This window comes from Takifugu flavidus, chromosome 16 (genome assembly GCF_003711565.1).
Source record: "Takifugu flavidus isolate HTHZ2018 chromosome 16, ASM371156v2, whole genome shotgun sequence".
Taxonomy (NCBI): domain Eukaryota; kingdom Metazoa; phylum Chordata; class Actinopteri; order Tetraodontiformes; family Tetraodontidae; genus Takifugu; species Takifugu flavidus.
In genome coordinates this window covers 129,577-153,640 of record NC_079535.1, presented here as the reverse complement: position 1 = coordinate 153,640, position 24,064 = coordinate 129,577, and the positions used below count along the sequence as shown (strand labels likewise).

General features: G+C 44.7%; 2 protein-coding genes across 5 annotated transcripts in view; one reads left to right on the top strand and one right to left on the bottom strand.

Moving 5' to 3' along the window:
* LOC130540060 (uncharacterized) overlaps positions 1-24,064 on the bottom strand; it is a 101,098-nt gene that overhangs the window by 13,208 nt on the left and 63,826 nt on the right. The window lies entirely within an intron of this gene.
* Positions 1-24,064, top strand: part of LOC130540058 (kinesin-like protein KIF6) — a 92,812-nt gene that overhangs the window by 10,570 nt on the left and 58,178 nt on the right. For 3 of the 4 annotated variants that reach the window (XR_008954299.1, XM_057058939.1, XM_057058941.1), the window contains exons 2-4: positions 3,913-4,022; positions 16,580-16,654; positions 16,747-16,891. Coding sequence is in view for 3 of the 4 variants with exons in the window: in XM_057058939.1 (XP_056914919.1) it covers positions 3,913-4,022; positions 16,580-16,654; positions 16,747-16,891 (330 nt within the window). In the remaining variant the exon portion in view is untranslated. Of the gene's footprint in view, positions 1-3,912; positions 4,023-9,876; positions 10,186-16,579; positions 16,655-16,746; positions 16,892-24,064 lie in introns of all 4 variants that reach the window. The other variant, XM_057058940.1, reaches the window with a different exon arrangement.

Sequence of the window (24,064 nt, the reverse complement as noted above, 5' to 3'; positions counted from 1 at the left end):
CCCAGACAAGCAACAGTGGCAAGGAAAAACTCCCCTTTAACAGGAAGAAACCTTGAGCAGGACCAGGCTCATGTAGGGGGACCCTCCTGCTGATGGCCGGCTGGGTAAAGAGAGAGGAGAGGAGAGAGGACAGGTAGAGGATAGGATAGGTAGGAGAGGAGAGGGGTAGAGGAGAGGAGAGGTAGAGTGAAGGGGAGGTAGAGGAGAGGAGAAGGAGGAGGAGGGGAAAGAGGAGAGGAAAGAAGAGGAGAGGGAGAGGAAAAGGAGAAGGAGAGGAGAGGAGAGGAGAGGAGAGGAGAGGAGAGGAGAGGAGAGGAGAGAGGAGAGGAGAGGAGAGAGGAGAGGAGAGGCACAGAGCACAGAAACACACACAAAAAATATGCACAATCACTTCAACGGGGCCGGCGGTCATTATGCAGCTCCGATGGCAGTGATACCTGCAAATAGATAGGGGGGGGGGGGGGGGGAAGCAGAAAAACTACACAAGAATCAGCATAACTAGTCTGCTTGATGAGGAGAGGAAAGGAGAGGAAACCATGACCCAGTGGAGTGACAGAGGCCTGTCAGGTGATCATGTTTCCGGACCCCGGCAGCCTTGGCCTATAACAGCATAGCTAAGATGTGACCTAACGATTAGACGACCCCCTAAGTATGATAATTTGTCTGTCTATGATAGTAACTGGAACTACAGAATTAGTAACAGTAAGCTTTTTCAAAGAGGTAGGTTTTGAGTCTGATCTTAAAAGTAGCGATGGAGTCAGCCTCCCGTACCTGGACAGGGAGCTGGTTCCAAAGCAGGGGGGCCTGGTAGCTAAATGCTCGGCCCCCCATTCTATGATGATGTGGTCGATCTCGAAGGGTCCAATGAAACGATGAGTCAGTTTCTGGGAGCCCACCTGTAGAGGGAGATCCCTAGTAGAGAGCCCGACCCGCTGGCCCGGCTTATAGGCAGGGGCTGGAATATGGTGGCGGTTGGCTTGCCTCTGAGACTGTTGGGTGGAATGCAGGAGGGCAGAACGGACCTGTTTACACACGCTTCTGCAACGACACAGGTTGGCCTGGACAGTGGGCACCGCCACTTCATCCTCCTGGAACTCAAACAAGGGTGGTTGGTACCCCAGGGGAGCCATGATGGGCAACATTCCCATGGCAGCAGAGAACAACGTGTTATGGGTGTACTCCATCCAGGGTAGGAAGGAACTCCAGGAAGTGGGGTTTTGAGCCACCACGCACCTCAGGGCATTCTCCAAGCTCTGATTAGCCCTCTACGCTTGGCCATTGGACTGTGGATGATACCCAGATGAGAGACTGTGTGACTGTGTGTGTGTGTGTTGTCTGCGTGATGTCCCCTGGCAGTAAGGAACGGAGGTGCCTAACTGCCTAGCATAGCTACAGCTAGCTTTCCCCCAGCAGCAGCCGAGCAGCCGGATAGCCAGGGCAGCTGGGTGAAGGTTTGCAGGAAGCGTAGCCCAAACCAAAGGCCCACGGTGCACTACCAACTTTTTTCCGTGGCTAACCGTTTTTCCCCACTCAGCGACACACCCACTGAGAAACCGACCCTGGTAATTGGCGACTCTGTTTTGCGCTATGTGAAGCTGACACCAGTGACCATAGCCAGGTGCATTCCTTGGGCCAGAGCGGGCAATATAGCAGCCAATCTAAAGCTGCTGGCGAAAGTGAACATAAATTCGGCAAAGTTATTATTCACGCCGGAACAAATGACACCTGGCTTGCAGGTCACCAAAATTAACATAGAGTGTAACTACACAAAACAATGTCGGCCTCCGTAGCATTCTCTGGTCCCAGTGATCTAGCCATTGATGAAATGTTTAGTCGCACGTCATTGCTTCATCACAAGCTGTCATGGTGGTGCCCCAAAAACCAGGTGTCCTTTTAAGACTGTTAGAACAGTTTTTTGGGAAAACTTGGTCCGATCACCCGGGATGGTGCCTCTCTCATTTCTTGGAACTTGGCCAATTTGAGTGACCTGACATACCAGGGTCCAGACCAGAAGGCAGAGTTGCAGTCTTACAGACCTACTTTTAAGATTAGACCTAAGACCTTCCTCTTTGAAAAGCTTGTAGTACAGTAATTATGTAGTTCCAGCTGTTATTCTAGTCAGACTAATTATCATATTTAGAGGGTGGTCTAATTATTAGGTTAATATCTTAGTTATGCTGCCACAGGCTGAGGCAGCCGGGGTTCAGAAACATGATCACCTGACAGGCCTGTGTCACTCATTCACAGCCTCCTCTCCTCTCCTCTCCTCTCCTCTCCTCTCCTCTCCTCTCCTCTCCTCTCCTCTCCTCTCCTCTCCTCTCCTCGTGGCTCAGTGATGATGTCATGGGCACATTTTCTTATGTAATTTTTCTGCTTCTCTCCCTCTCTGTATCCATCTACAGGAATCATCGCCTTCATAGCTGTATACTGACCTGCTGACCTCTGACCCCGTTGACCCACTCAACTCTTTATTATTGTTATAATTAATGTACTTGCATGATCTCTGCCTATTCTCTACTCTGCCTGTCCTCCCCCTTCTCCTCCCTCTCTATCCAGCCGTACATCAGCAGGAGGGTATAAATAAAGATTGATTCATTGATTGTTCCACTTTTTGTCATGAGTTCTGTTCATGATTTTATTCTAAATTTTTCATTTGAGTTTTCAATTGTGCCATTTAACGCATTATCAGCAGTTATTACCAATAAGTTAGATTTAGCTGCTTCAGCATCAGCTGGTTGAGCAGCATCTATATCAACTACTCCTGATAGTTTCACTACTGAACACTCTAGAGTGGCTGGAGCTGCCGATGGCATTCTATTGTATGGTGGGGTGTGCGCCGAAGCAGGTTCCACCTCTTCTTGTGTGTTTATCATTATCTCTCTCTCTTTTCCTTGGCCATGTGTTTTCTGTAATTCCTTTGCAGCAACCATTATTTTTAACCAGAGAATCATTTATCTTGTTTATTCCATTAAATGCATTTGTTCATTTTCCAATTTGCTTTGTCAAATTTAAATTTCTATTGATACTCCAATTGTTGAGACTCCTTATACAGGTGTTTACGTGTTTTAAGAGTAGTGCTGCTGTCGGAGGGGAATAATCTGCTTTTTTGATATTTTCTTTTCCACTTTTTTTTATCAAAAGGCATTTAGGCATTTCTGCCAAACTTTTGTTTGGAAAAAAATCATACAGTGTTTTAAGTATTTAAAAGGTGACATGATTTGGAAAGCCAATCTTGGACTGCAGCCAATGCAGATGTAAAAATGCGACCGGGTTCCTGTGTTTTTTACTGGTGTATATATTACTGCATACATTTGTAGATTAATTTTTTGCATGCTTCTTGAAGTTTGTTGATATAAAATGAAAAAATAATCAGTTCTAGAATGGAACCCTGTAGGACTCCTGCAACACATTCCCAAAAGGCGGATTTGACACCGTTGGCCAGAACACACTGCAATCTGTTGATTTCATCCATTTTATGGCAATTTCTGAAAAATTGAGGTGAGTTAATCTGGGTACAAATATGTTGTGGTCAACAGTGTCAATAGCCTTCTTTGGGACCAAAAATGCTGCTCCAGCACAAACACTCTTGTGTAGGAAGCTCTTAACACACTTCTAGGAACATCCTCTGTTGAATGACGATTACAAAATCCTAACTGCATCAGATGCAGGGAATTGTGACTTATATGAAGATGTTCACACAAATGTTTCAGAATCCATTTCTCTATTCCTTTTCAAACTAGAGGTTGTGGATAAATGCTGATGAGGTTTGTATATCGTTTGTATAAAGTTTGTACATTTATAAAGTTTATATATTATATGGTAATTTTGTTTAATTGTACTGGGAAAAAACAAAAACATTTGGACCTTGTTTAGCTCTTGTACTAAATCTACTGTTTCTTTTGGTTCCTGAAGGTGTACTCTGTAGATAATGAGGACCAGGCTGGTGCTTCGCTTGAGTTTGCAGTGCCCAGGGACATCATTAACGGGTTTGTTGATAACAGGAGGGAATACTACAAGTTCAGGTAATGTATGGAATTGTCCCCTGGAATCTTTATACTTTCATCCAGAACTTAATTCATTGCCATTTATGGAGGGTGGTTTGCTTAAATCAATCTAGAACAAAACATGGGGAGATTTGTCCTAGGCAATAAAAATCTTGTCTTGTGTGAAAGCCTCTTCATTTCTTTTTTGAGGGGGTGGGGTGGTGCTAATAGCTAAATGCTTGTTCGCTCTTTCTACCTTTAAAGATTCTAGGAACTAGAAGTGAGAAGGCACAGAAGGTGGCAGAACTGTTTTGCCTTCTTGGTTTTATCTTGTTGAACCTCTTGATGAAGTCTTTACATTCATTCTTTCTCGTTTGACAATGGCTACCAAAGAGCACAAATACAGATGTCTCTCCATTCAGTTGCACAAGGGTATTGTTTCTTTTTTTAAATAAAATGTTAAACTTTGCATTGCATTATGTGCCAGTAAATATGCAATCAAGGCTACTTTGACAGGTTGGCCAGTGCTAATTTAGACACTGTGCCACAGCCACAGGCTGCGTGCTACTGTAGTTTCATATGACTAAAATAACAGATACCAAAAGTCAAATGTGTGATGGAAGTTTCATTTGAAAGCACTTAGCCTGTTGGCTGGTAGTGGTAAGGAATTTTGACAGCGGTAGGATCCACTCAATAAAAGGCTTTAATAAACACTTGCAGAAAACAGCACAGAAATAATCACAGACCTCAGTGGAATGCAGAAAACACCGCACAGCCAGAGGTGGGCAAGGGTCCAAATTAACACAAGCTAAAACTCTTAATCGGGGACAGAAGTTTATCAGGTCTACTAGAGTAGAGACAAAGAAGAAAAGTCCATGGCAGACAGCGTCAAAACCATTAAGTCCAAATGAAAAACGTGCCGGAGGGTCAGGCATGAAGCGATAGCAAGCTGGCAAAGCAGGAATGCATCACAGTGGCTTAAATACAGTCTAAATAGGAGCAACAGGTGAAAATGGTAACAATGGTGACAAGACAAATCAGGTGGGTATGAAAGGGGGCGCAGAAGAGTGAGTGGAATTTTCCTCAGCATGAGAACAGAAGAGCAGGCAGTGACAGGATGTCGCCCTCTAGGGACTACCCCGAAGTCCCAAAAGCAGGTCCAGGAGGCATCTGAGGCAACCACCTCCACGACAAACTTGCATGTAGGGTCAGGCATCTGGGAGATAAGTGTGGTAATGATTTGGGCCTTGTGAGTCTGGAAGGCCTCCTCCGCCATAGAAATCCATTGGGAGGTCACTTTGGAGGAGGTCAGGGAAGTAAGAGGAGCTGTCACGGTGCTATTTTTCCGTGTGAAACGATGGTAGAAAATGACAAAGCCAAGAAAGCGCAGCAGCTGCTTCTGGTTCTCCGACACAGTCCAGGTGGTAACAGCGGAACCGTTCGTTGGGTTGCAGGAAGGCAACCGTGGAGGTGTGGAATTCACACTTCTCTGCCTTTACATATAATGCATTTACATATAATCCTGCAGGCGCTGGAGTACAGATTCCACATAGTGGATGTACTCCTTCTGGGTCTTCGAGAAGATCAGAATGTAATCCAGATATACAAAAAGAAATCTCTGTACCGTGTTGTGCCGCATTTTGTAATAAACTGCCGCATTTTGTAATAAACTGCCCCAATGCATTTTGTAATAAATTTTGCCGCATTATGTAATAAGTTATTACATTTTTAAAAGATTATTACAAAATGCACTTGCAACTTTTTTATTCTCTAGAAAATGTAATAACATAGTGCATTACGTAATAACAATTCTGAAGCATAGTTTATCTGTTTGTTAATTGTATTTAATTTTACTTTAAAGTATTTGTAAAAGCTAGGCCTATTATTAGTATCACTGTATTAGCCTAGTAGCAGTACTTAGCAATTACTATCAGTACACTATTCAAAGGTTGCATTAACAGAGAATATTCTGTAAGTTCCAGATTTGTTTTTATTGGATACCAAAACCACATCAAGAATAGTTATAAACATCCAACAAACCTTATTCTGCTTCTTGTAATACAGAACAAAACTCTGGGTATCAAAATTTAATCCATTCGTAAACATTAACATATGCACATACAAAATAGAAACGCTGATGAATAGGTAAAGAACAGCTTTATTTCTGCATTTATAGAACCTTTCAACAACAATAAATGCAACCAACACATGCAGGCTTGCGGCCAATTTAAAATAATAATGAACCAATGAATAAAAGTTCTACCTTAAACAACGTAAGTGTCTTCTGCTTGTTTAGAGAGCTGCTATGACCAGCAAATTTCTCCACTAAGATTAATTTGAAACAAATATAAAATTGGCTCAAAAGGCTAAACAAACAACAAAATTTCTATTTCCAAAATATATCCGTAATTTCAAATTGTCCATGTCTAATATGTCTAATTACCAGCCAAGCCATAAACCACTTGGAATGTTTCCCAAACAGCTCCTTGAGTTTTTAATGCCACACCACCAAAGCACCCTGCTGCTTTGTACAACCTTTGTACACTAACTGTGTGCTTTCCAACGACGTCCAACCCAAGGTTTTGGCTTAATGTTTCCCTTAGATAGATTGATAGATGGAATCGATCTGCAATGTCTTTAAAATGTTGAGACACTCTGTTAAACGTCCCAAGCATTGACAGGTCATCCTCAAGGGTCATTTTGATAATAGACTGAAACATTTCAGTTGGTAGGACAGGCTGAACAGGGGGTGTAGTCAGAACAGGGTCCTCAGGCTCATCAGGCTGGATAGGTGGGTCAGACTCATCTGGTGAGGCAGGCTGGATAGGTGGGTCAGACTCATCTGGCGAGGCAGGCTGGATAGGTGGGTCAGACTCATCTGGCGAGGCAGGCTGGATAGGTGGGTCAGACCTTTTTCTTTTCAATGGTTTCAGCCACATGTAACGACTGAACACATCCATCACTGTGAGAATGTAACGGTATAAAGCCTGACCATAACTAATTTTCATTTTTCCCATGTCCAATAGGTCAATTTGGTGTTGATCTTGCACTTCTTTGGCTTGAATGGTCATCAAAGGGGGCTTATTCAGAAACTTTGCATTTTGAAGTTGGTACCACTCAGTTTTGTTCAAGATTTCCTGCACCTTTCTTTCACTTATGCCACTATGATGCATTTTCAGTTGTTTGCTCAACTTTCTTGCTCCAGAACCATTGGTATCATCTAGACCCTTTTTAACAACGCAATCAACATTAGACTGTAGCATGACTGGCTTGCTGGCACACAGCAGTGTCTGCCCATCTTCACTGAGAGAATAGACCCCTTGATTTCTCCAGAGACGCACCAAGGCATTTTGTTGAATTCTTGTGCGTTCAGAAATTGGAACATGAAACTCTCCTCTCAACTTGCGAACTATGACATTGTACATTTCCTCGGTCATTGCTTGCTTTTGTCCATTGCCTACAATGAGCCCCAGCAGGGTGCAGGTCAGGGTTATAATTAGCAGACCTACAAGGGTGACAAAAGAGGGAAAATGTTTAACTCCCAAAACTAAACTGCATTTTGTGCCTTTCTTTTGCACTTTTATTTTATTTGTGGAATTTCATTTCAAGTACTAAAATATTTTATCTTCAATTAATATTTAAGAAGGTATTTTAATTATTACAATTTTGATAACCCACCACCACCTGCGGCATCACAGTACCATAATTCAAATTGCTTTATGAATGTTGATCTTATGTTATAGCCCTAGATTTGTCTCAATAAAGGATGCTATCATTAAAGAGGACGCTGCTTTTGTAGGAATACTGAAAAACAAGGTTTTAACAAATATATTGTTTTCACATCTGTTATAACATTTTTAGCCTTTTAATAGCTATTTCGATGCTTACTATTTATGACTGTGTTGATTCATTGCATGGAATGTTAGGTATTCAGCTTCACTCATTCAGCCAATGGTTTTCAGTGACTTCACACAGGGAAGGTATTGCTCTCTTATCCAACATTCTCCATATGGCTAAACTAGGAAGAAGTGAAAACTACGTAATTAGACTTACAGTGAAGGGTGACGCACAACTATCAAAGCTGTTGTTCACAATGAAGATCTACCCATGGAATAACAGATGAGAGGGGTGAACAGAGAGGCAAGCTTTGAAACAAATTGGAACTGTAAAGTTTGGCATTTTAGATATTTGTTATCCAAATTAATTAAGATCTGCAAAGTACAATTTATGTTCTTGCAATGACAAAAAAAGTTCAACCCCAAAGTTTTATTGGCATTTAAAATATAGATGGTTCATAACTTTTCATTCCTTCTGTTAAAAAACCCTATAATGTACACTAGTCTACTCAAAATAATAAAAAAAATGAAGGGTTCCACCCAGTGTAAGACCATATGCTGGTGCAGTGGGCCCTTCCTTCTGATGCACATAGTATTTTGTTTCCAACTCATTCCACTATGTAAATAATATACATTATTAACCAGAATGCCTCATTCATTGTAATCGGGGATGTGTCGTTTAAATGTTCACTTTATTTTTTGAGCAGTGTACTATTGTGTGTGTGTGTGTGTGAGTGGGTGTAGTTTTTTTGCACATGCACAGTTTTCCTTCAAATGTGTCCTGCTTTAAGTTATTAACTTTTAATAAGAACTTAGAGGCATAGATTTCAGTTTTACTTTACAAACTGTTTTTAATGCAGTGAGCATAACTTGGACAATGCAGGTTTAAATTCAGTCATATAATTTCTTATCAAGGGCAAAACATCTACATAACCTTAGGTCAACTGCAAAATGTCTTTATACTTCCATATACAGTATTCAATTACACAGATAATATTTGGCACAGTTTTTTCATACCTGGCATCATGTTGAACTCTGGCTGTCTCAATTAAGCATGCAAGCAGTGCATGATCTTTGTAGAACTGATGCAGCAGCCAATCAGATTACAGCTGCCCTCCCCTCCCTGGCTGAGTGAGAGACCATGTAGAGCTTTGAATTTGGCCACAAGTTATTGGCCTATATAATTCCAAACTTCAAATAGGCAACTAAAGTTATATTTGGAGTATTCTGTCATACATAGATTTATTGGGCTACATAGTTCTAAGGGAAGTTGCATAAAAAACAACAAAAGTGACTCTTATAAATAAATTCATTGTTTAACAAACAACAATAATAGGTATTATTACATAATGCACCATGCAAAAGTTGCAAGTGCATTTTGTAATAATCTTCTCAAAATGTAAAAACTTATTACATAATGCGGCAAAATTTATTACAAAAAGCGTTGGGGCAGTTTATTACAAAATGCGGCTTTATTACAAAATGAAATGAAAAAGTTATTACACTTTGGACGTTTATTACAAAATGCACCGTTATTACAAAATGCGGCTCAACAACCCTATGTATTGCGTAGTTCAATTTCATGAAAATAATGGAGTCTGTAGTAATGCTGTAAAGGCCACAATAGTCAATACAGGTTCTCAGTGTCCCATCCTTCTTACTGATGAAGAAAAACCTGGCCACCAAATGAGAGGAAGAGGGACGGATGAGATCCTCCATGGCCTTTCGTTCAGGTTCTGACAAAGAGTACAAGGCCCCCCAAGGGGGTGAGGTGCCTGGCAGAAAGTTAATGGCACATTCATAGGGGTGGTGAGGTGTAGCCAAGGCAATGTGCCAGCCAAAGCAACAGGTAGCTATAGGCTAAGTTTAGGAATTGAGTGAGTTAGTTAAGTGTTAATGCATTCTGTTCATAGCTTTTTTGTATTTGAATAATGGACCGTAATCCATATTTCAGTCAGTTAGCCACATGTTTACGTTTGGCTAAGAACTGGCCTTTTATGCTGACACAGAGCCAGCTATGGCACCATTAATGCATTGAACTTGACTTTTGTGTTCAGTTTTTCCTTTGGAAGAGATTTATAATTTCATGGTCAAGTCTGAGAAGTGGACTCCCACTCTCCTTTTGTGAGTGAGTGGTGAAGACGCCTTGTGTTTTTGTGAAGACGGGAAGTGAGAACGTCAGGGCCTTCTTCTGTGCTTCGGAAAGAACCTGAGAGGAACTCTGTGCCTGTTTCTTCTGCTGAGACGTACAGTTCCCCGTCTGCATGATGGATAAGAATGGAGCTGACTTCGCCATGACTGGAGCTCTGGTCATTGCTGTGAACTTTCACTTCAGCAAGGAGACTGATAACTACTGGATTCTACCGGTATGTGGCTGACCTCCTAGCTGCCTCCTCTTGGTTACCATTTGCCTGCGGGATCCCCAGGTATTTTTAACTGTCCTGCACATCTGTAATGTTCCTTTCAGGTAGTTCAACCCTATCAGTTGTGTTCACCTTTCTCCTACTAGATATCATCCTCCCACATTTATCTACTCCGAATGACATCCCAGTATCTTTGTTGTAGACCCTAATGAGGTGAATCAGGAAGTCAATGTCACACCCATTCGTGGCATACAGCTTGCTGTCATTCGTGTAGACGAGGTCGCTGATGGTTGTTCCATGGTTGTTGATGGTTGTTGAACTGGTATCCAAAGCCACACTTTGTGATAATTTGGCTGAGGAGGTTTAGGCCTATGCAGAACAGCAGGGGAGATAAGGGATCTCCTTGGTATACGCCGCACCTGATGCTCACCTGCACAATTGGCTTTGAGTTGGCTTCCAGAGTCGTGTTCTAATTGCCCTGTCAACCAGTAGCAGGTCTAGCTCCTCTGGTGTTGTTGCCTATACCCCTCTGTGCACTGTGCTCATGTATTAACCCATGTGCCTAATAATCTTAGCTGCTATGATGCCTGATAGGAGCTTCCATGTGGTACTGAGGCAGGTTATGGGCTGGTTGTTGGATGGTATTGTTCCCTTCATTTTGGGGACTGACAGGCCTGGGTTAGCCTCTCTGGGTGGTTTTCGCGACGTTAGCAGCTGGTTCATCTGTGCTGCCAGGCATTCATTTTGGACACTCTTTTTTGGATGTCTGCTAAGGTGATGACTACTGGATCTTGTTCTGGGAGTTGGCTGTGCTCAGTCTGTAGGTCTTGCAGCCATTGGGCAGTAGTGTTGTCTCTTTCTCCCAGATGCTCTTCCAGTATTATTCAGTCTCAGCCCTGGGGGGGGTCTGTTGTCATCTTGTTGCCCTGCCATTGGGAGTAGACCTTTGCCAGGGAACACCCTGTTTATTCTCCTTTTCTCTACTTCTCTTGTGTACCTCTTTAGTCGGGTAGCCAGGGCTGTGAGCCTTTGCTTAGCAGTCTCCAGTGCCTCAGTTTGTTATACTTCTTGGGCTGCTCTGTCCTTGGATTCACACCTCTACTCAGCTCTGTTAGGAAGCTGACTTTTCTCTGTGTTGCCATGATTTTTGCCTCCAGCCTTCTCCTCCATGGAGCCATTTGCTCCTTATGGCTATTCATGCTCTTCATCTTATAGCCAAGCATCTGTAGGATTACCGTCGCCGCTGCATACATACTGATTGGTCTCAGTGATGTTAGTGGTAGGGATGGTTGACAGTGCCGTGTTCATGTCCTCCAGTAGAGATTGGTCTGGTACTTTGTCCTTTAGCCTTGGCAGGGAGGTAGTTGAGTTCCCCCAGGACTTCATGATTCTCTCTCTCAGGTCAGCTGCCCTTGTCCCGAGTCCCTGTCATTGGGGCTTTGTACCCAATCTTGATATTGGGGGTGATGAGGAAATCACCCCCATACTGACCTGGCATCCTGGCTCCCCCTTGCCGTAGCATATTTGTACCGTGGGTGAGGCACACCGCCGCGCCTCATCAATCTCTAGCCTGACAATGTCGGGGCATGCTCCTAATGAGACAACGAATGGTGTCCTGGGGGATCTCCTCCCAGATCTGACAGTCTGAGGATCAACCTGGTGGCGCCGGATGGACATAAACATAATGTCCCAGAGGTGTTCTATTGGGTTTAGGTCAGGTGAACGCTGGCGGCCAGTCAATGGTATCAATTCCTTCATCCTCCAAGAACTGTCTGCATACACATTAGGTTGGGCATTGTCGTGGACCAGGAGGAACCCAGGTCCCACTGCACCAGCGTAGGTTCTGACAAGGGGTCCAAGGATTTCATCCCGATACCTAATAGCAGCCAGGGTGCCAATATCTAACCTGTAGAGGTCTGTGAATCCTTCCGGGGCTATGCCTCCCCAGACCATCACTGACCCACCACCAAACCAGTCATGTTGAATGATGTTGCAGGCAGCATAACATTCTCCATGACATCTCCAGACCCTTTCACGTCTGTCACATGTGCTCAGGTTGAAACTGCTCTCATCGGTGAAGAGCACAGGGCGCCAATGGCGTAGTTGCCAATTCTGGTGGTCTATGCCAAATGCCAATTGAGCTCTATGGTGCCGGGTAGTGAGCACAGGGCCCACTACAAGACGTCGGGCCCTCAGGCCATCCTCATGGAGTCTGTTTGTCATTGTTTGGTCAAATCAAATCAAATCAATCTTTATTTATATAGCGTCTTATATAATCAAAATTGTTTCAAGGCACTTTCCAGAATCCCAGGGCCTAACCCCAGACAAGCAAGAGTGGCAAGGAAAAACTCCCCTTTAACAGGAAGAAACCTTGAACAGGACCAGGCTCATGTAGGGGGACCCTCCTGCTGATAGCCAGCTGGGTAAAGAGAGAGGAGAGGAGAGGAGAGGAGAGGAGAGGAGAGGAGAGGAGAGGCACAGAGCACAGAAACACACACAAAAATACACTATACAGCGGGTCAGCGGGGCCAAAGGTCATCATGCAGCTCCGAAGGCGGCGATACCTGTAAATGAATAGGGGGAGGGGGGTAGAGAAGCAGAAAAACTACACAGGAATCAGCATAACTAGTCTGCTTGATGAGGAGGAAGAGAGGAGAGGAAACCATGACCCAGTGGGGTGACAGAGGCGTGTCAGGTGATCATGTTTCTGGACCCCGGCAGCCTTGGCCTATAACAGCATAGCTAAGATGTGACCTAACGATTAGACGACCCCCTAAGTATGATAATTTGTCTATCTATGATAGTAACTGGAACTACAGAATTAGCAACAATACGCTTTTTCAAAGAGGTAGGTTTTAAGTCTGACCTTAAAAGTAGCGATGGAGTCAGCCTCCCGTACCTGGACAGGGAGCTGGTTCCATAGCAGGGGGGCCTGGTAGCTAAATGCTCGGCCACCCATTCTACTCCTAGAAACTCTGGGAACCACAAGTAGACCAGCATTCTGAGAGTGGAGCGGTCTATTGGGCTGGTAAGATATCACTGGCTCCTCCAGGTAGGATGGAGGATGGAAGGGTTTTAAAAATTATTCTAAATTAAACGGGCAGCCAATGAAGCGACGCCATTACAGGAGTTATGTGATCTCTTTTGTCAATGCTTGTCAGAACTCTGGCTGCAGCATTTTGGATCAGCTGGAGGCTTCTTAAAGAGTTGTTTGGACACCCTGATAATAAAGAATTACAATAGTCCAGCCTGAAAGTAACAAAAGCATGAATTAACTTTTCAGCATCATGCCGCGTCAGTAGCTTCCTAATCTTTGTGATGTTCCTCAGGTGAAAAAGAAACAGAAACATTCACACAAGTGGCCTGCTGGAGGTCATTTTGTAGGGCTCTGGCAGTGCTCATCCTGTTCCTCCTTGCACAAAGGAGCAGATACCGATCCTACTGAGGGTTTAAGGACCTTCTACGGCCCTGTCCAGCTTTCCTGGAGTAACTACCTGTCTCCTGGAATCTCCTCCATGCTGTGTTGGGAGACACAGCAAGCCTTCTTGCAATGGCACATATTGATGTGCCATCCTGGAGGAGTTGGACTACTTGTGCCACTTCTGTAGCGTCCATGTACCGCACCATGCTATCAACAGAGATGTTGATCCAAGCCAAATGAATAACTACAGCAGTAGAAAGTCAGTCAGTAAAGAAATATCAGCCAAAAGAAATGAGGAGGGAAAAAAAGTATCAGTGGGCCTCAACCTGGGAAGCCAGTCCTTTTTTGGGGCCGTCTCTATGTTGACCCTCTGATGCACCTGTTGTTGATTTAATTAACAACAAAGCAGCAGAAACCTCCCCCTCTGCTACTTAACTGACCAGATCAATATCCCAGAAGTTTGACTAATAGGTTGCTATACTCTGATTAAAAAGTCTTCCTCTAATTTTTTGAGCCGTGTGTGTGTGTGTGTATATATATATATATATATACATATATATATATATATATATAGCAACCTATTATGTATATATATATATACATATATATATATATATAGATGTTACATATATATATATACACACACACAGTATGTGTAGTCAAACCCCTCCAGGATGGCACATCAATACGTGCCATTGCAAGAAGGCTTGCTGTGTCTCCCAACACAGCATGGAGGAGATTCCAGGAGACAGGTAGTTACTCCAGGAAAGCTGGACAGGGCCGTAGAAGGTCCTTAAACCCTCAGTAGGATCGGTATCTGCTCCTTTGTGCAAGGAGGAACAGGATGAGCACTGCCAGAGCCCTACAAAATGACCTCCAGCAGGCCACTGGTGTGAATGTTTCTGTTTCTTTTTCACCTGAGGAACATCACAAAGATTAGGAAGTATGTATGTGTAGGAACAGGCAGGGTAAACAAACGGGACAACAGCCCTTAAAGTACTGCTGGGAAATTTTGACATCGATTTTAAAGCAATCTGTGTCTGCAAGGCTGGGGTTTATATACAGTGACTGATGCAGGTGAAGGAGGTGCAGGCGTGGTTGACTGAGGGTGGACACAGGTATAAAAGTTTGGTGGGTGAACCCCTTCCTCAAAGGATCGCTCCTGTTATCCCTAAAGTTTCAACTGGTTGGGAGGTTGGGAAATGGTGGAGGACCTAAAACTCTTGGGAGCTGTACTACTCCATGCCCATGGCTCGATCAATAATGGGAATCTGGGGAGCAGCATCCTCAGAGCCACCACAGTCCGTCCCATCAGCTGGGTGGATGGACTTGGCCTCAGAGTGGGTGCTTTCCGTCTCCCCCACAGAAACCTCCTCACCTTTGTGGACGCAGTCTGCATGATGATTAATCTTGCTGATGACTAGTCTGGATGTTGGCAATGAAAATCTGCCATAAGGTTCGCATTCAAGCTGTGGCAAGCAGGAACCAGGACCTCTCCTCCGGGCCATAACCCTCCCAGTCCACCAAGTACTGGACCACTCCCCCCACAGCAGATCATATGATTTACTCAGTACACTGGTCTGCTGTTGATGAACCCAGGGGAGGAGCAGGTGGAACAGCTGGAGACAGGGAAATCTCGTGGAAGTCCTTAACCCTCGAAACATGGAATGTAGGATGAACCCGCATGGTTTCAGGAAGTTGAAATCTAATCACCATCACAGTAATCGGACAGTCTGAAGGGGAATAGCCCAATGAACTTGGAAGCAAGATTATTGGATTCCATCCAGAGTGTAAGGTTCCAGGTGGAAAGCCAACCCTTATGGCTCACTCAACAGCCCAGGGTGATGGTAATTAGCTAAGGTGGATCAATGTTCCATGGAACATTGAAGCATGGTTCAAGCTTGGGCCCAGGTACAATTAGAACAGTGAGCAAAACAAGTGCTGAGAGAAGGAGATTTCTTGGAGTGCTTTAAATAGGGGAGGCTCGTATCCATAACCAAACTGAAGTGGAGAGAGTCCTGTGGTGGAACTGGTGGGGGAATTGTGGGCTCGTTCAACCCATGGATGGAAGCCTGACAACAAACTGTCAGTTCCCAACAGGTTGATTACTGGCACATGCAGGTCAGAAACAGGCAGTTTGGGAAGCAGCAAAACTGTACAAAATAGTGCTTGAAAGTCTCGCATTGAGCTGAACACAATCTGTCAGTGAGTTTGTGCAAGGCTGGGGTTTATATAATGTGATTGACATGCAGGTTGACAGGTGAATTATGACATCTGTCGCTGAATTTTTAAGCCGTATGGAGAAGAAAACGATTAATCTAAGTTACTGTGTAGGAGATGGTTTTAATCCAGTCAGTCGGTCAGGATACACACACGGAAGCATGCGGAGAGATCTCTATTAAGTGTTCACAGTTCTGATCTTATATAGCCGAAGGCCCGCCTCTGAGGCGCAGACACAGGACGTCTTCACCGCATGTGTGTGCTGCATGCACAGGACACAGGACGTCAACACAGTAGGTGCGCGCTGCATGCGCCGCAGGAGTTTGGTGCCTTCACAGCATGTGTTCCGGCTGGCACAAGAAGTTGAATGACTGAGAACTTCCCCCCTCAGTCGTTTGACGTTGGTCTTCTTTGGACCTCAGCGCGTCTTTGTTTCCTTGTAAATGAATGAGGAACCAAACGGACTTCATCTGCTCTCCTAAATTTACATTTCAATCCTTCCTTCTGCACTCAATTTACATTTCACAATCAAATTCCATTTCACATCCTCCCACAATTCTTAACTTATTTCGTGATTGTTGTTTTCTCTGGGGGAAAAAAAAAATACTTTACTATAAGTGCAGCACTTTAATGTGTTTTATAAATAGAGTTTTTGTTCATGTAAAGCAGAAGAAAATGCAAAGAGAAATGTTCTAATTTGTATTTTTTTTAAATATGTGTTTTTTAAGGTAATTGTTTTATCTTGCTTTTTTCAAGGTTCCAAAATGTATTTGATCAATGGGTCAAACAAGAAGACATTTTTGAAAAGACTGCTAAACCTGTAATAGACAGGTGAGATATTGTTTGTAAATATTTTCAAGAGCAAATAGTGTGCATATATCTATCTCATATGAACCATCTGGCTGTTAAATGTGTCTCTACAGTGTATTGGCTGGTTATAATGGGACCATATTTGCCTACGGCCAGACAGGCACAGGGAAGACCTTCACTATGACTGGAGGAGCTGCGCATTACAGTGACCGTGGCATTATTCCGCGCACTCTTTCTTACCTATATGAGTGCACTGAGGTACATACACGTGTTTTGAATTTTGCTGAGTCTTTTTTGTCCATTTATTTACGAATTGAGTTGTGATTTCTGCATTTTAATAAGACAAATATGAACTCAATTTATTAAATACAGGCATTCAACTGAATAACAGGAAACTCATTTAGTCAGGAATGCATGCAGATAAAGGACCTGAATCTGAATGTTTGGCATGTGAAGTGAAAGGATCAGTAATTTAAAATGAACTAGCAAGGTAATAATTATCTACCTGAAGGTATGCTCATACCAAATTGTTCAAGTGTGCAGATGTGAACTGAACCCGCAAATGCAGACATGGACTTTAGGAATAGATTTTGGCTCTTTACTGAAAGTAATCAGCCAGAGTACAAGGAGTTCACAGTGTAGATACATCCATGGCAAGGCTGAAAAAAGGTCTCTGGGGGCGGGCTCTGGGGGTGTCAGAGTACTGCATGAAAAGACAGTCAAAATAAGCGTGATGGAAAAATGAATCAGTCTTTTATGTCTGTGTAAATTCTCAGTCATCCAGGTCATTGTATCCAAGGTAGTTTTCTCTGTCAACTGGACTGGGTTTCTTCTCTTGAAGACGTTTCGCCTTCTATCCAGAAGGCTTCTTCAGTTCTGAAATCGCTTGGGAGAGAGCTTGAAAATATATAGCCCCTGTGGACCATTAGCATGCTAATGATCCGGGTGGTCACCTGAGAGTCGTTAGCAGGGTCGTTGGTCGGGTCGTTCACCTAGTTTCTGTTGAGGTGTCTCCCCTTTGTCTGCTGGGTCACATGGTGATGAGTCACTGGGTCTCCTGGAATGGTGTGAATGTTTGTTTTGCTGTTGGAACACAGAGCCCAGGTAATTCTTCACATGACGGAAAAACGCTTACTCAATGAAAGGATCAGACAAATCCACTTTACCATAAACACCCTGGAAGCTAAGTTAGACGAAAGAAGGGAGGAACTACACCTACTGCTCCCTTCTGAAGTAATGGAAGAAATAGCCAAACTCGTTTCCAGGACTCAGTACAACCAACACACCAGGACCAAGGAACGTCAGATCCGAAAATTCACCACCCTACTGGCAAAACACAACCCCAGCGGAACCAACCCTTTCTCCAACCATGACACATCCCTGTCTGACTCACAACGGGAGAAATGGGTAAAAAACCTATCAGACAGGGAGCTCACACAAACCGAGGAGGAAGTGCTGTCCAAAGGTTTGAATTTTTCAGTCACCCCTGAAGAGGTACCGACTGTCGAACTCATCACAGCCACTGAGACTGCCATCAGAAACAACAAACTCCCGGAAGCAGAAGCAGAACAGATCAGACTCAAGGTAACAGCCGCTCTTGCGAGTGCAAAACCTCCCACCTCCAATATCACGAATGAGGAAAGAAGGGCCATTGCATCCTTAGCCAAGGACAAGAACATCACCATCTTACCAGCTGACAAAGGTAGGTGCACGGTCGTACTTAATACCACTGACTATGACACCAAGATACTCAGTCTCCTGACAGATACCGCCACATATGAGAAACTCAAGCGGGACCCCACCAGCTCATACAAGAAGAAGGTGGTAGACTTACTACAGAAGCTGGAAAAGGATAAAGCCATTGACAGACCAAAATACTACCGTCTATATCCAGGAGAAACCATCCCTTGCATTTATGGATTGCCCAAGATCCACAAACCAGGGACCCCTCTCAGACCCATAGTAAGCAGTATCAATTCTGTAACCTACAACATTCCAAATACTTGGCCTCCATCTTGTCTCCCATGGTTGGCAAGACCCCACCCACATCAAAAACTCCCAAGACTTTGCTCAAAAAGTCGTTGGACTCACACTACTTCCAGAAGAGACTATGGTATCTTATGATGTCACGTCACTCTTCACGTGCATCCCCACCGCCAGCGCCATAGACACCATCCACAAGCACCTTCTATTGGACAAGAACCTTACAGAAAGAACCACCTTAACACCGGCCCAAATCTGCACCATGCTGGACCTGTGTTTGAACACCACTTATTTCCAGTACAGAGAAGGCTTCTACAGGCAGAAACATGGCTGTGCCATGGGCTCACCAGTATCCCCTATAGTTGCCAACCTATACATGGAGAAGGTGGAATCCCAGGCCCTGACATCCTTCACAGGAACTGCGCCAAGCCACTGGTTCAGGTATGTTGATGACACCTGGGTCAAAATTCAAACACAAGAATTGGAAGCTTTCTCCGATCACCTCAACGAAACAGACGAACATGTAAAATTCACCCGGGAAGATGTAAAAGGAAACAGTCTGGCCTTTCTGGACTGCGCGGTCAAGATCACTGAGGACAGAAATCTCACCATCGAAGTCTACAGAAAACCTACACATACTGACCAGTACCTCCAGTTTGACTCTCACCATCCACTGGAACACAAGTTGGGAGTGATCAGAACCCTCCAACACCGGGCCAGAGAAATACCCACCACATCCCAAGGCAGAAAGAAGAACAGGACCACATTAAGACAGCTCTCAAAACATGTGGCTACCCAGACTGGGCCTTCACCAGGACCTCAAGAAAGCGAGACCTCAGCGAAGGAGAGGAGGAGAGAAACAAACGTCGCAGCGTTTCCATCCCCTACCTGTCTGGAGTCTCGGAGAAGTTTAGGAGGATCCTCCAGAAACACGACATACCGGTTCATTTCAAACCCAGCAACACTCTCAGACAGAGGTTAGTACACCCAAAGGACAAGACACCAAGACCCAAACAAAGTAATGTTGTCTATGCTGTACAGTGCCAGGAGGAATGCAAGGAACTGTACATTGGGGAAACCAAACAACCTCTCCACAGAAGAATGGCACAACACAGACGTGCCACCTCTTCGGGTCAGGATTCAGCAGTCCACTTACACTTAAAGGAGAGTGGGCACTCCTTCGAGGACAGCCAAGTAAGGATACTGGCCAGAGAAGACCGCTGGTTTGAAAGGGGGGTTAAGGAAGCTATCCATGTTAAATTGGAGAAACCATCCTTGAACAGAGGTGGTGGCCTGAGGCACTTCCTATCACCCACATACAATGCAGTCCTCCACTCCTTCCAACAGCAAAACAAACATTCACACCATTCCAGGAGACCCAGTGACTCATCACCATGTGACCCAGCAGACAAAGGGGAGACACCTCAACAGAAACTAGGTGAACGACCCGACCAACGACCCTGCTAACGACTCTCAGGTGACCACCCGGATCATTAGCATGCTAATGGTCCACAGGGGCTATATATTTTCAAGCTCTCTCCCAAGCGATTTCAGAACTGAAGAAGCCTTCTGGATAGAAGGCGAAACGTCTTCAAGAGAAGAAACCCAGTCCAGTTGACAGAGAAAACTACCTTGAATCAGTCTTTTAAAGACAAGGCAGTTGTGGATGATTGTCAATGAATGAGTTGCAGATGTGTGGAAAATCTGATGGAGTCAGCCCCCAGGTAGCAGCCCTACCCAGCCTGTTAATAGAGAGAGGATGGGGGAGAGGTAAACATGAGGGAAAACTCTTTACTTCCCCCTCCCATCAATGGAAACCTCCCGGCGACCCACCAGGCCTATCGGGATTCTCTCAGTGGAACAACAATCAAGCCAGGATCCAGGATAAAAGAGTGTTGCACCTAGGAGTATTCCTCCAGCACATGCCCGCCCAATCAGCCAGGAATTGGAAGCCCCAGCGTCGAATGTCCTCCAACTGATGCAGAGTAAAGTTTGGAGGGAGGGGACAAAGGGCTGATGGAGACAGACTTTAGCTGAGAAACATGGAAAGTTGGATAGATTTTCAAGGATTCAGGTAGGACAAACCAGAATGATTAATAATATTTTCAATTGAGAAGGGGTCAATAAAGCAAGGTGAAATCTTATGGGACCTGGTGGCCAATGGAATGTTGCAGATGGCTTGCCTGACAAAGTGAACTGGTTGGTAAGCTGGATGGCGGTGGCAGTCGGCAGAGTGCTTGTTAGAATCCTAAGTAGCCTCCAGAGTTGACCTGGTATCCCTCCTGAGCCCTCTAGATGAACTCCAGTACTAATGAAACAACTTTTCATGGTATGAAAGCCAAATGATGCCTCAAAAGGAGATAAGCCAGTGGCAGAACACGTGACAGAGTTGTGGGCGTACTTTACCCAGGCAAAATGGGCTGGTATCGGCAATGCTTCCAGGGCCTCTATTCAGGAAAATTAACCAACCACCATGTCTGGACCAACTTGAAGAAGAAATCTGGATTTTATTGAAACTTTACCCTAAGAAGATTAATTGATTTTGGGTGCATATCCGATGGCTCCACAGAGAGCTAAAATGTTAGTTGTACGCAGATACTGTCTTTTGAATCCTTGGCTGGGAAATGGTCCCTTGAGGATCGTGGTTTGGAAGGAAGACTCCGGGTTTCTCTTCCGTCATGAGACAGATGAATTAATTCTGTGGAAACAGACCAACCCTGACCTGGAGGCAGCTGGACTAAGATCCGCTGACTGGGAAGTGTTGTCTTTGATGATGCCCGACGGCATCCAAAGGGACTGCTCCAAAACCCATCAGCAGACCGAGGAACTTAAGCCTTTCCCAACTGCCGTCTATCCTGGGGAGCAAAGAGTTCTGTTCAGCGTGTTGTGGGAGTTGGATGTCTTACTGCTAGGTTGCTGGTTTACCCGTGCCAACATAAGCACATGGACGGCAGAGACTCCCCTGTATTGGAAACATACAGCACGGTCTTTGCTCTCCCCATAACTGCATGGACGGAGCATATTGAAGAGTTACGGGAGTCACGGGCGCTGCTGTCAAAATGCTGGTCTACTTGTGGTCCCCAGAGTCTCTAGAGGTAGAATGGGGGGCCGAGCATTTAGCTACCAGGCCCCCCTGCTGTGGATCCAGCTCCCTGTAGAGGTACGGGAAGCTGACTCCATCTCTACTTTTAAGATTAGGCTTAAAACCTTCCTCTTTGAAAAAGCTTATTTTCACTAATTCTGTAGTCCCAGTTACTATCAGACAGACAAATTATCATACTTAGGGGGTCGTCTAATCATTAGGTTAGCATCTTAGTTATGCTGCTATAGGCCAAGGCTGCTGGGGTCCAGAAACATGATCACCTGACAGGCCTCTGTCACCCCACTGGGAAATGGTCTGGTCTCTCCTCTCCTCTCCTCTCCTCTCCTCTCCTCTCCTCTCCTCTCTCCTCTCCTCTCCTGCTCACCAAGTAGACTAGTGATGTTATTTCTTGTGTAGTTTTTCTGCTCCCCTCCCTTTTGTATTCATCTACAGGTATCGCCACCTTCAGAGCTGCATACTAACCTTCCCTGCTGACCCACTCAACTTGACTCTACCGGCAGCTTACTTTGCTTAATATAATGTACAGTATTTCTGTATGTATTTTCTATGATCTATGCCTATTCTCTCCTCTACCTCTCCTCTCCTCTCCTCTCCTCTCCTCTCCTCTCTCTATACCCAGCCGGCCATCAGCAGGGGGGTCCCCCTACATGAGCCTGGTCCTGCCTTCTTCCTCTTAAAGCGGAGTTTTTCCTTGCCACTGTTGCTTGTTTGGGGTCAAGCCCTGGGATTCTGTAAAGCACCTAGAAACAATTTTGATTGTAAAAGACGCTATATATATATATATTATATATATATATATAGATAGATAGATAGATAGATAGATAGATAGAGAGATAGAGAGAGAGAGAAGATTGGGTCCTTCTTTCGTATGTCGCAGCTGCAGAATGAACCGCTCGCCGTCAAGAAAAAACTGAAATTCGAAGACACACCTGTAACATTGCTGTGAGCACGCACACTTTCAGGTTTTACCATTCAACCATCAGACACCATGACCTGCAAGAAGCCAAGACGCATAACTCCAATCTTTTTTAGCGCCAGCACATGCGAGGAGTCTGACGGCTGGGAAGAGATGAATCCTCCCCTGGACTTTCCTAACCTCGAGGCCCAGCTGGCGTATCCGATGGAGAACCCACTCCTACCCCCTTCACCAGAGAAACTCCGGCCTGCTGAGAGTGTCCGGATTGATGACATGGATGGCTGGATTCTCTTATTCTTCTTCAGTACCTTGAAGACAGTGCTGCTCCATCTGCCGAGTTTTACTGTCAAGAAACTTCGCAACCATTGATGTTACAGATGCGAAGTCAGCCATCCAAGCCAGAGGCAGCACGTGTCTGTCCCAGATGGAGGTTGAGTGTTGAGGTTTGGGTTTTTACAGGACCCGAAAGCAGGCAAAATACAGTGATAAAAAGTCCAAACACTAGACATTATTTAACAAACAAATGCAACTGGCAGTCCTCCTGGACCACAGGAAAGCACTCCTTCAGTCTTCCAGGGAGCACAAAAAGCTCCAGAGAAAAGCCAACATGGGAGTCAAGTCCCACGCACTCTCCACTCCCGCAGGGTGACGTGGAGACCAGAGAAAACACCATAACTCTCTGACGCTGGTAGACAGGCGCTCCGTCCCTAAATAGGTGGCCTGATGCAGATTGCTGACAGGTGCGCCCACCTCCAGCGCCAGCTGCAGCAAATCATCTCCTCCAATCCCCCCGCAGGAAAAAAACAAACAATGCACAACCCGGGACCCTGGACCCCAACAATGAGTATGTCCTTTTGAACTTTGATAAAATCATTAAGATGATTTGCACACCTACCGTCATTCCAGCCATTCAGCGTCAGCTGAAGCTTCTCTACATAATCTGCAAGGTGAGAACCGTGTCTGAAATGTTACTTTTTGAACTGAGAGTGGAGAAGAAAGTCTTGGATGTGATAGACAGGAAGTACACGGAGCTTGTTTGTGAAGACAGGGACAATTTTGTACATTTAGGTCTAGTGAAGGAATACTGGTAGTTGGTTTAAACCACTGTCACTCCTTGTTTTACTCTGTGGAGTACTTTTTACTTAATCAAATCAATCTTTATTTATATATTGCGTCTTATACAATCAAAATTGTTTCAAGGCGCTTTCCAGAATCCCAGGACCTAACCCCAGACAAGCAAGAGTGGCAAGGAAAAACTCCCCTTTAACAGGAAGAAACCTTGAGCAGGACCAGGCTCATGTAGGGGGACCCTCCTGCTGATGGCCGGCTGGGTATAGAGAGAGGAGAAGGGGGAGGACAGGTAGAGGAGAGGAGAGGTAGAGGAGAGAATAGGCATAGATCATAGAAAATACATACAGAAATACATTAT